The sequence below is a fragment of the Octopus bimaculoides genome, chromosome 9 (genome assembly GCF_001194135.2).
Source record: "Octopus bimaculoides isolate UCB-OBI-ISO-001 chromosome 9, ASM119413v2, whole genome shotgun sequence".
Taxonomy (NCBI): Eukaryota; Metazoa; Mollusca; class Cephalopoda; order Octopoda; family Octopodidae; genus Octopus; species Octopus bimaculoides.
The window spans coordinates 41,460,409-41,473,711 of NC_068989.1; the positions used below are offsets into that span (position 1 = coordinate 41,460,409).

General features: G+C 37.6%; 1 protein-coding gene across 2 annotated transcripts in view; it reads right to left on the minus strand.

Annotated features, from left to right (window-relative positions):
• Positions 1 to 3,703: 3,703 nt before the first annotated feature.
• Positions 3,704 to 13,303, minus strand: part of LOC106872555 (tRNA:m(4)X modification enzyme TRM13 homolog) — a 51,195-nt gene continuing 41,595 nt past the window's right edge. The window contains exons 9-14 of one of the 2 annotated variants that reach the window (XM_014919582.2): positions 12,403 to 12,481; positions 10,668 to 10,742; positions 9,098 to 9,161; positions 7,073 to 7,275; positions 5,533 to 5,674; positions 3,704 to 4,245 (exon numbers count right to left, since the gene is read on the minus strand). In XM_014919582.2, coding sequence (XP_014775068.1) covers positions 4,071 to 4,245; positions 5,533 to 5,674; positions 7,073 to 7,275; positions 9,098 to 9,161; positions 10,668 to 10,742; positions 12,403 to 12,481 — 738 coding nt within the window. In that variant the 3' untranslated portion in view covers positions 3,704 to 4,070. Of the gene's footprint in view, positions 4,246 to 5,532; positions 5,675 to 6,226; positions 6,586 to 7,072; positions 7,276 to 9,097; positions 9,162 to 10,667; positions 10,743 to 12,402; positions 12,482 to 13,303 lie in introns of those variants that run through there. The other variant, XR_008264890.1, reaches the window with a different exon arrangement.

The following is a 13,303-nucleotide window of genomic DNA, read 5'->3' on the forward strand; positions in this document are numbered from 1 at the left end:
AAATTATAAAAATAATAAAAAAATATACAGTGCTGTTTCTACTTTGTGGATTTTCACCCATCGTGGCGGGGTTATGGAATATTCAAGGGATTACTATATTTGTATTTTGCTTGTTTTATTGTTTTATATCTATAAGCTCCAAAGACATTTTGAGATGAGTTTAATAGGGTAGTTGCTGGTGGAAACAATGAATCAGCCAGAGGTGTTGGTTGACCATATGAATGTTGTGGGAGGAAGCAATGAGATTGGTGGCTGTGGAAGGAAGGAAAGATCCAGCTTGTGTCACAAATAGCTTGTCAACCCAGTCCAGCTCCCAACCTTCACATAACAGAAATGTTCTTTAGTAATGAGAGAAGGGGCAAAGGCAGATGGGGGCTCATCATTCCTGGCCAACTGCTCACCTAGGATAAGGAAAACTCTGACTTTAAACCTCTACTACTTTGCAGCTACACTCAGCTAAGGGAAAAGCTATGAGGGTTGACCCAGAGAAGCAATCCAGAGCTGGAGTCCCTAAAGTGGACAATGATGAGGACTTCGCCAATCTATTGGTTGGCGCCTCCAACAGCCGGAGAGGCCACCATTCATAATGATCTTCATACCAGTTAAGCCTGACATCCAAGGTCAAGAGATTGGAACTGCTTCTGTTCTAAGGTTTTCCCTCTATAGTATTTTCATGCACACATCTGTTGACTTCCTTGGACTTGAGAAACTGCCACTATTATTATTATTATCCATATTTCCATATCAATATGACTAATTCAGATGTTTTCCTATTGTTTGAATACTTGTTTTGATACTTGTATGATCCCTTCCTACAGCTAACCTCAACTGTGAAATCCTGATTAGCTCAGTTTGGACACATCTTTAGCACATTGTAGCTGCTATTTATGGTCAACATTACTGCCAGTTCATTCAAGTGGTGATGACATGGAATATTAACATTCACATATATGTGAGTGTGTGTGTGTGTGTGTGTGTGTGTGTGTGTGTGTGTATAAACATACATACATAATATGGATCTGCACAATTTCTATCAAATTCCCTCATGAGGCATTAATTGTCCAGGGATTCTAGTAAAGGCCAACCAAGGTGCCATGCAGTGGGTCTGAAACCACACAGCTATACCTGCACTTATGTATTGGCATTAGGAAGGGCATCCAGCCATAGAAAGCATGCTACAACAGACAATTGGAGTCTGGACACCTCCAATCCAATTAGCCAAGTCATGCCAGCATGGAAAACAGATGTTAAATGATGATGATGATGATATATACATATATATACATACACACACACACACACATAAACACATTTCTTTCTATATATGTAGGTATGTATATGTATAAAGGCACAAATATGGCTATAATTATCTGTGTGGTGAGGAAGCTTGCACCTTAACTATGTAGTCTAAGGTTCAATCTGAAAAGACTTCACAAATTATTTATTCAGAGTTTCATGTAACCAATCATCAAACAGTCATGAGTATTTAGAAAACAACGCAATGGTTTATAAGTATTTGTCTTTTGCACAATTTTTACCTCCAAAGCGTTGTAGTGGTTTGAAGCTATGGTAGAAGACCCTTACCTGAAGTACTGCTAAGCGCGATCAAACCAGGAACCAGCTCATTATAAAGCAAAGTTCTTAACCATACAGCCATGCTTATACCATCTGTGAAATATACCATAAGTCAAAATTTTGTACTTTTGCTGATGACTTTTGGCAACTTGTACCATCATGTCTATCATTAATTTGATACAACTTGTCCAATCGTTGCTGAATTGTTTCATTCTTTACTTTTATATAAAATAAACAAACATTAATTGTGTATTCTTTATTTTCATATATAACATATAAACATTAATTATTTATGCTTTATTTTACAGCTTTAATAAAGAGTGGTGAAAAAAAATTGCAAAGCTATTTTATGCTATCTATGAAAAAAAAAAGGACTGAGTGCAAGTGCAGCAGCAAAAGAAATTGTTGATGTGGAAGGTCCAGAAAGTGTTAATGAATGTGTAGCACAAAACTGATTCAGATACTTCAAGGAAGGTGATACCAGCTTTGTAGACAAACCAAAGTCAGGGAGACTTTGTGGAAGATGATGCCTTGCTTGAAATGGCTGAACAACAGCCAAGCACAAGCATTTGTACCTTGTCAGCAGAGTTTTTCCCTTCACAAAGCATCATCAATTGGCATTTTCATTAGCTTGGCCTCGTGAACAGATGCTGTTGAGAAGTTCCTCATAAACTGCCCAGTGACTAGGCTCAATAACATGTGAACATTTGTAAACAACTGCTGGCAGACCCTCAAGATGCCCATTTTTGATGTTGAATTGTAACTAGGGATGAAAAATAGATCTATTTTCTTAATCCTAATAAAAGAAATCAGTGGTTTCTTTCTAACTAGGCTTCAGAACCTGTTATCAAACAAGATTAGTTTGAACAGAAGGTCATGTTGAATGTTTGGTAAAATTTTGAGTGGGTGTTGCACTTCAAGCTAGTCCCAGATGGTCATGCTGTGAATACTAACCTTTAGGCTCAACAACTGGGATGAGTATATATGATGCTTTGAAAGCCTGTTACCCAGCATTGGTCAATCAAAGACACACCCTCCTACAGCATGACAATGTCCCTGCACACACTGCCAATGTGACCAAGTGCAAACTTGAGGTACTTGAGAGGCTAGAAGTGCTGCCTTACCCTGTCTACAGTCCAGTACTTGCACCATCAGAGTACCATATTTTCTGAGCCATGGCTCATTTCCTGCACAGGCAGAGGTTCAAAAATGCGGAGATTGAAAAGAGGTGCAGGGAGTTTTTTTGCCTCTAAACCAGCCAAATGGTATAAGTGTGGAATTGAGCTCTGGCACAATGATAGTAACAGACAATAGCATATAATGGGGGTATATTTTGATGAATAAACGCCTTTCAAGCATAATTTGTTTGAAATATTAATCAAAGCAAAGGTAGCAAGCTGGCAGAAACATTAGCACAGGGGTTTTCAAACTGTGGTCTGCAGACCACAGGGGGTCCGCAAGGACAAGACAGGGGGTCCATAGACAGCAAATGCTTTTTATGGGCAATTTGATTTTATATATGTTTTATAATCGAAATCTTTTAATTGACAATAAACCTATTTGTTAAATACTGTTAAATAAATAAATGTAAAAATATATGTTATTTTAAGTAAATATTTATGTATAAATAGGTAAAGCCTGAAATATAAAGGGGTCCGCAAGTCAAAAAGTTTGAAAACCCCTGCATTAGCATGCCAGGCAAACTGCTTAGTGGTATTTTGTCCTTCTTTACATTCTGAGTTTAAATGTCACCGTGGTTGACTTTGCCTTTCATTCTTTTGGGGTCGATAAAATAGGTACCAGCTGAGCACTGAGGTCAATGTAATTGACTTAACTCATCTCCTGAAATTGCTGGCCTTGTGTCAAAATTTGAAATCAATATCAATTACAGCTTGAAATACAGAAAAACTTTTGACTCAGCTTTGTATAATATCTATGTCTGAGGGTTTGTAAATTCTGTCTGTATGTACAATCCCCTGAAGTAGTTGACATATTTGTGTGTAACCATTAAATATTTACCACTTCAAAGGCTGGAAACATTTGAGTTAGTGGCTCTGAATTGTAAACCATGAAGACTCCAGAAATTAAAAGAAAGAAAAGTCAACAAAGGAACAAAGAACAACAGAGAAATTGTATTGGGTTAGGTTAGGTTTTAATTTGAGCTCTTTTAATTCTTCTCCCTTTGAACAAAGAATCGTAGCAATTTTTTTTTCCCCCCTTTTTTTAATAATAAAATAAAAACTGAAAAACAATAAAATTTCCATCAAACCTCTTTGGAGATGATATTTTCAGTAAAGCTATGTGGCCTCAATTATTCAAAGGAGAAAAAAAGAAAAAATAACAGAGAGTAAATAAAAGAAAATGAAATGAAACAAAAAGTGTTTCATTTGAAGCAGCGAAGATGAAGTTGATTGCGAAAATGTCAAAAGTGCAGTATGTGTGGACTGATAATTCCCAGTAGCTTCAATTATAGGCAATTTCCTTGAGAAAGGGTGCTACTGCTTGCTTTTAGCAAGAAGAACAATGTTTTCAGGTGTCATCGTGGCGTCAATGTATTCCTTCATTTTCACATCTAAATTCTTCTCCTTCAGATAAAGTAATCTTCCATAGTCAATAAGTTGTTTGCATTTCTGGCCAATTAACTCTCGTTGTTCTATTGGAATATTGAAGCTGTTGATGATTAAATAGAAACACATACAAATATGAGAGGGTGTGTGATAGAGGGGGAGGGAGGGAGAGAGTGAGTGAAAGAAAGAGGGAGAGTGAGAGGATAAATGGGTGAGGAGCAGGGGAATATAAGAAGGGGGAAAACGGATGAGTGACAGAGAGAGAGAGAGAGAATGAAAGTTAAGAGACAAGGAGAGTGAGAGGATGAATGGGTGAGGGACAAAGGAATATAAGAGAGGGGGAAGAGGATGTGTGACAGTGACAGAAAAAGAGTGTGAAAGAAAGAGGGAGGGAGGGAAAGGATAAAGGGTGAGGGACAGGGGACATGAGAGAGAGAGAAAGAAGATGAATGACAATGAGAAAGAGGGAGAGAAATTGTGTGTGTGAGGGAAGGAAGAGCAACAGAGAGATAGAGAGAGACAGACAGACAGAAAGAGAGAGAGACAGGTAGACAGAAAGAGAGAGAGAGAGACAGGTAGACAGACAGACAGAGATACTAACTTTATTACCATATTTTCCTCTCTGTTCTATATATGCACAATCACTATTTCCTGTATCGTTTTATTCTTGAGACAAAATGATTTGATAAATTAGCTGGTGGATTATCAACACACAGATTGTGAGTTTTAATCCAGTGCAGATGTATCTGTCTACCTGGACTGACACTTTATTATTCAACAGTCACCCAGTCCACCTAAGTACCAGAAATAGGTACTCAATCACCAAGGAATGTTATCTATAACAGATCAACATTCTAAATTGTCTCAGTTCATCTAACTGTCAGAAATAGATACCAGATAATATGGGAATGTTACCTGTGACAGACCAACATGATATACTGTGTCAGTTCAACTAACTGTTAGCAACAGGTAACAGAGAGTGTTGTCTGTCACACAAAGGGGTGCTGAAAAGTTCCTGGCTTTGGGTAAAAGAATATACAGAAGGATCAGTTATATTATGAGTTTATTCAATATATTCCTCTCTCAGACTCATACACTTATTGTAGTGGTCCTTCCATTTTGCTAAGCCCTGTAAAAGAACTCAGAAGGTTGAGCTTCCAACCAGGTCTTTTGTGATACCCTTAAAGCTAGGAACTTTTCGGTACCACTTGTGAAATTATCCCTCATCCACATCATACCTTGAACCTGGAGCTATACTCTGGCTTTTAAAGGCTTATTCGACTAAAGAACCTTTACATACTCTGTTTTTCTCTCTTCCATATCCATTCCCACATACACTCAAATTTAGACACACACACACACACACACAGTGCAGTAGAAAATAACCTACTTTGCTCTGACATCAACCTCAGCCACACTGTGTTCTTCTTTTTCTTCCTCTTCTATCTTCAACCTCTTTGACATTTTTGGATCTGTGTCATTTGGTTCCATGTTGTCTAAGGTTTCCTTTAGACATACATGTTCATCTTCATCTGAAACATTGAAGTTCAAGGAATGAACATGGCATATTTATCACACAAAGACTCAATAGCAATGTGGTTCACATGCTAAACAACTCAGCACAAACAGATAACTTCACATCTTACTAAATCTATTCAGTCATGTCTCTAATACAGGCATCTAGTCTAACTTTTCTTGCTAGAATTTGTCTCTAATGTGCCAAATTAGATCTGGCAATCAAGTGATATAAAATCAACAAGGCCGGGTTTGCTTCAGGGAATTTGTCAAGAGCATTCTTTTCTATGGAGCCAAAACCTAGGCTAGTGATTCTAAACCAGTGTCCAAATGACACTTGGGGGTCCATATAAGATTTTGCTGTTAAAAACTATGCCCAATAAATCAGTTATACTTCTACAATTCACAAAATATTTCAACATTTTTTTATAAAATTCCTACAAATGTTTAATTATAAAATTTGATGGGGTTTGTTTAAACTTCAAAAAACTATGGGGGTCCAATAGAGTAAAATAGGAATTGAAAGGGTTCACAGGCAAAAAATGGTTAAGTACCACTGACCTACTGACCTAGACAATGAAGAAAAAGCTTCAAGACCACCTTAATGGTACAAACACCACCAGATTTCTCTTAAAGTTCTAGTACGGTTGAATAATTAATGAGTTCTTTTCAAGACCATGTAGTTCTGGGTTTGGTCCTACTGCATGGTACCATGGATAGTGTCTTCTGCCATAGTCTCAAGTTAATCCAATGCCCCATGAGAGGAACATGAAATGGAAACTGCACAAGCATAGTTGTGTGGATAAGAAGTTTGCTTCCCAACCACATGGTTTTGAGTTCAGTCCCAGTATATAGCACCATGAGTAAATGTGTTCTACTATAGCCCTGGCTTGACCAAAGCCTTGTGAGTGGATTTGGTAGTTGGAAACTGAAAGAATCACATTGTATGTACAGAAAACAGGAACCAATTATGTGTTAAGGTTCAGTATAATTTCATCATATAAATCATCTTCTATTGTATATTTCATAAAAATTCAACATAAGATGAATTTATCCACACAAATAGCTAAAACAAGGTGCATACTGGATGGGATAGTATAAGAATATATGGATAAAAAAACATATTGTGCAAAATTTGCTTCTGTCTGGTTAAAAGTAATCAGTTAGGGAATTTTTTTTTGTAAAACACCAGAAGGGGGAAAGTTATATAATGCCATTCAGTGAAAGGGACTACTGAGCTATAAAAGTTTGAGAACCACTGATGTAGAAGATGGTGCCCCAGCATGGCCACAGTCCAATGGACTGGAGTCCATAAAAGGAGGAAAGAATAACATAACATTCTATACATTAAGATATATATAAGATATATTAAATATAGATGAGGTGGGAGGTAAGATGTTAGGTGAAATTTTTACCATTGTTCTTGGTAGCTGTTTCTGCTCCAGGGGTTTGTGTTTCTCTCCATCCTTTCCATACACATGTTGCCCAACTTGACATGCTAGTCATTAGTTGAAAGTCAGCTCCAGTCAGACCAACATCTTTGAAAAACTTCTTGCCAGTATAGGCGACCCATGTACAGCGGTGGTGGCAACATGTTGCTAAGACAATTCCAGCAAGTCTACAATGAAGAAGATATTGAAGAATTTTAAGAATATGGAATGGTTAAAGTCAAGTCAATATATCATGATGATGATCATCATCATCATCATCAGTAGCAGCATAATTTAACATCTGTTTTTCATGTTGGCATGGGTTGAATGGTTTGGCTGGAAAGGCCAGGATCCACACCATGCTCCATTGTTTGTTCTGATATGGTTTCTATGGCTGGACACCTTTCCTTATACCAGCCACTCCACAGAGTTACTGAGTGCTTTTTATGTGACACCAGCACCAGTATCAATTCTGCTGTGACAGACGGATCTCCTTGAGTATAGCAAGGTGCCAGATATCTCAGTCCTCTGTCATCTCCTTTGTAAGGCTCAGTGTCTGGAGATCAGCCTTCGATATATTGTTGCATGTCTTCTCAGGTTTCCCTCTTCCACATGTTCCATCCACTTTAATTGATTGGCACTTCTGTATGCGAGCGTCTACAGCCACATGCAGTGTGCAACTATCTACATTAAGAGACACAGGCATGGTTATGTGATAAGATGTTCATTTTGGAACCATGTTGTTAAGGGTTTGTTCCCACTGTGTGGACATTATCACTGGTGTTTGCTATTATCAACACAGGTTGACCAATGCCATGACATACAAAATTGGTCGATGTCAAGCCACTGAGCTGATCATTGTCTGAAGGACTTGGAGAAATTGTAACTTACTTAGAAATAGCTGCAGGTTAGTAACAGGATGCTCATCTGACATAGAAAAATCTGCTTCAACAAAGTTTTGCCTGACCCAAACCAGCATGTGGATGTTAAAATGATAATGATGATGAAGACGATGATGAAGAGATGATGGAGAATAGGAACAGATAAAAGTCTAATAAGGCTAAAAATAACAGTTAGAGCAGTGGTTCTCAACCTGGGTCCAAATGGTCCTTGAGGTCCACATGTCCATATAAGATTTTGTTGTCAAAATTTATCAGCAATAAATTGGTTATACTTCAACAATACACGAAACATTTTAAGAATTTTTTTTAGATACAATTACTAATAATATTTAATCATAAGAATACGTTTTTTTTTAAACACTGAATGGCTAGGAGGGTCCATCTAAATACAATAGGAATCAAAGGGATCTATAGGTAAAAAATGGTTGAGAAACACTATGCTAGAGTAAGGGCTGAGTAGTTGAGCTATGTAGGGGGTTAGATAGGGACGCCAGTTAACTATTGGGGGTAGTTAGTTAGGTCAGAGAGCTAGGTAGTGGGTTAGGTAGGGACTGTGTAGAGGAGTGATAGACACTGGACAGAGGATTGGCTAGGGAATAGATAAAGGCTAGATTGGTGTGAGTTGCCACCAGTTAACTATTGGAGGTAGTTAGTTAGGTCAGAGAGCTAGGTAGTGGGTTAGGTAGGGACTGTGTAGAGGAGTGATAGACACTGGACAGAGGATTGGTTAGGGAATAGATAAAGGCTAGATTGGTGTGAGTTGACACCAGTTAACTATTGGGGGTAGTTAGTGAGTTGCCAGTTAATTAAGAAGAGTAGCCACTAGTTAATTAAGGAAGGTAAACACTAATAAATTACTAAGATCAGTTAGTTCTCAGTTGATTAATGAGAGTAACCATGAGTTAATTACTGAAGATAGTCACTAATTAACTAGCAATGGTAGCCACTAGTTAATTATTGAAGGTAGTGTAGCCTTCAGGTAATTAATGAGAGTAGTCACAGCCTAATTAATGAGGTTGAACATATATGTATGTGATGAAGGTCTATTTATTTTAACACACACTGTCCAAGGGACATGATGGTATCATTACAAGGAATAAATACATACGAGAACTTATTTTCAGATTCTTTTCCATTTTCTCTTGATTCAGTCAGACATCTCAAAGCAAAATCTAGAGAGAAATTTAAAATATCTGATATTAATAATCTATACATTAACGAGAGCATAATTAGCAATGTTGCTTGTTCAGATGAGACAAATATTCAAAAAATAATAATTAATAAAATTTGATTTAATATATATTGAGAAAACACTTCACTTTCAAATAGTGGCAATAGTTGCTGATCTTCTCTACATGATGCCTCAAAAAGTCTTCAAATGATGATGGTGGTAATGATAATGAGTGACTCATATTAGAATATAGTTCAGTGGAGTACAACTCATTATACCTTGGATAGAAAATGTGTCTATGCACTCATATCTTTTAGATTCTATTTCACCTGGTACTAAGATAAACTAAACAAATTGGTTAATTATTTATTAGAACCCAACATTAATCATGAACAGCATTCAACTAGAGCCCATACAATTGCTCCTAATGTTGGGTCACACTATCACTAACAATCTCCCCAGGATGAAAGCACATCCTTAGGATAGTTAGGACCACATCCCAACAACTGGCCCTTCTATTTAGAGCCAGAAGATGTTTTAGTACCCAACAATTATTGACACTTGATGAAGCTCAGGTAAAGCCCACAATGGAGTTTGTTATCACATCTGGGATAATACTGCTGCTGCATGTACAGATGTACAGTTAGTGCCAGATTTACCATTGTGCTTAGGTATGCTTAAGCACAGGGCCCCAATGACTAGGAGGGGGGATCTTTCTACCCACAAAATATTTTACTACAAATTTTTCAAATGTTCAAATGTTTTACCTAACAGTTATAAAAATGAAATTAATAATGTGAATGCTTTTATACGTTATTTTTTAATGTAACATTGTGCATAAACAATTCTCTATGCAAAAAATTGTTTTTGACCTCTAATATGACACAATATGAACATACTCATTATATTATCCAATAAAAAAATATTTTAATAAAATAATTTGCATGATGAAAATTAAATATTTTCACTGTGTATACCCATACAAAAATATATCATAGATAATTTGTATTCAAACATGTACAGTATACCTGTACATATAGGTATACTAGACTGCATCTAGAAAAGGGCTACTGGACTGACTGGTATAAAAGCACACACAGACATGCTTCAGCTTCTGGCCCACAGGGATGCAGTCTGCTCTCTCTGTCTTTTTCATTGCTGCTATAATGGCTCCTGCTTCTTTGAGCTGGCAGGGCTCATTATTTCACACAGGCATCCTTGTTTCACTTGTGTCACCTTCTCTCATCACCCTTATTAATCCCAAAACCCTGCATTAATTACTTCACCCAGTTGTTCCTTCTAGATCATCAACCCTTTGGAATTTTCTCCCTGCTCATATCTTTCCCACAGGTGTTGACTTACAAAGGTTCAAATGAAGCGTTAACGACATCAACTTAATCAGTCTTGAAGGACCTGCAAATGCCATGAGTACCGTTCCTTCTTTCTGACCCAGCAGATAGAAAAAAAATTTTTTTAATTAAAAGATTAAATAAAAGAATTTCCTTACCTGTTCCAGCACCACAAAGATGTTTTCCCATCCCTACCAAGGGTCGTTTACTGTTTTTAATAGATGGCACCAGTGCTGTTTGGAAATAACAAGAAAGAGAAAAGAAATCAAACCATGAACCAAATTAAAAATTATATTTTTTTAAGCTAATAACAGATTCTATCAGAATCAGAGGATTCTACCCAAAGTAATTTATCTATTCCACACTTTGTCTTTGGTACAATGACAATTTTTTATATAATTCATCCTGAAGATAAGGGTAAGAATCTATAAAGTAAGGTGGCGAGCTAGCAGAAACATTAATGCGACGTGCGAAATGCTTAGCGGTATTTCGCTTGCTGTTACGTTCTGAGTTCAAATTCCGCCGAGGTCGACTTTGCCTTTCATCCTTTCGGGGTCGATTAAATAAGTACCAGTTACGCACTGGGGTTGATATAATCGACTTAATCCGTTTGTCTGTCCTTGTTTGTCCCCTCTGTGTGTAGCCCCTTGTGGGCAGTAAAGAAATAAGAATCTATAAAGTAAGTCGTCATCGTTGTCATCATCATCATTTAACATGGTGTCCATGCTGGTATGGTAAGTATTAGTTTCAAATTTTGGCACAAGACCAGCAATCTTGATGGCGGCATAAAATCGTTTAAATCAACCCCACGGCTCAACTGGTATTTATTTTATTGACCCTGAAGGGAAGAAAGGCAAAGTAAACCCTGGCAACATATGAACCTAGAACATAAAGACAGATAAAATGCCTCTAAGCATTTTGCCTGGCATGCTAATGCTTCTGCCATCCCCTGCCTTTATTCTGTAAAGTATTAAACCCACTTAATGTGGCAAACATGAAAACTTTAAGTAATAAAGAGTAATTAATTTGTGTTGAAGAGATGTAAACATTAGGTCAATGTTCAGTTGAATATAGTGGGATTTGAGCAACGAACTAACTATTAAGGATATGAATACTTTAAGTGGAATATGACTGCTACTAGACCTGAAGAAAAAAAATAATGACCTCATTGCCTTCTCAGGGGCTTAAACCCTTTAGCTTTCAGATAACTCCATCGCATGTATTGTTTATTCATTCAAATTGCTTTGAATTAGTCATGCATTACTTGGTAGCTTCCAGATTTCAAAGATGTGATTGTTTACTTTTAGAATGACACTACAAGGTAGCTGTGAAAGGCCTTATCAGCTCAGTTTGAACACAAAACAGGTAGAATATTTGGACTTGATATGGCCAGTTTGAATGCTAAAGGGTTAAAGATTTAAGCTATCCAGTAATTTTGAAATTGTCATGTGTGTGTGTGTGTGTGTGTGTGCATGCATGAGTAAATGTTTATAAAAAGTACTCAATCAAAGCTGTGGGTACAAATGATGATTGGGTACAAATGATGACAGCCTGAGAGATTGGTTGACATTTTCTCTCAGCAGATCATTTGCTAATTCTGTGCATTACAATTCATCTGGAATAAACATATCTATTCCCTTCTTTGAAAAACAGTTATGGGTTGGTAACAGGAAAAGCATCCAGCTGTAAAAATCCTACTTCTGTTTCCTCTCAACAGCAACGGCAACAACAGCAGCAGCAACAGCCACTGCCACTGCCACTACCTGCAGCAGCAGCAAGTGGAGCAGCAGTGTACCAGTGAAGTAACAGTTCCATTAGAAACATTTCCAAAGAAGGCTCAGAGGAACTTACACATGCAAGCAACAGAAGAGAAGATGAAGTCAGAGTTCTTACCTAAACATAAATGTTGAAGGTCAGTGTTGAGTCTCACAAAAGTTGGTCCACTTTCGCTAAACTGATGGGAAAGTTCAAGCTAGGTTGAAGAAAAATATTTTCAAAATGAGACAGAGTAAAACTATATATGGGAGGTTGCTGAAAAGTTGCTGGCTTTAAGGGTACTGTGGAAGGCCTGGTTGGAAGCCCAAACTTCTGAGTTCTTTAACAGAACTTGGGGTCCTTCACTTTCAGTGATTCACATGCAAAAGTAGACCTGGGAACAATAGAGGCTGAGAGGTGGTTCCACGCTCCTTAAAACCCTGGAATTCCTGAACCAAGGTCCCACTATTGGATGTAATTTAAAGTTATAGTCAGGACATACATACACACACACACACATATGTATCCGAATTGACAGTACCTTGGTAGATAAAACAATTAAGAGTATGAAGACAGGGAAAGCCCCCAGCCCATCAGGAACCACCCCAGAGATGCTCAAAATATCTAGCAGTGTCGGTTATAGCCTAGTCATCCGTATAGTTAACCAGGTGATACACAAAAGAGTCATACCCAATGCCTGGTGTAGCAGCACCATAGTCAACTGCTACAAAGGTAAAGGTGACGCTTTAGATACAAATAATTACAGAGGTATCAAGTTGTTGGATCACATAATGAAGGTCATGGAGAGGGTCATAGCCTAACTAATTAGGGAGAGAGTCAGATTAGATGAGATGCAGTTTGGGAAAAGCATCCACTGATGCTATATTTCTGGTAAGACAGATGCAGGAGAAATACCTAGCCAAAGATAGACCTCTGTACCTGGCTTTCGTTGACATGGAGAAAGCCTCTGACAGGGTCCCCCGATCCCTTATGTGGTGGTCAATGAGGAAACTATGGATAGAAGAATGGTTAGTGAGAG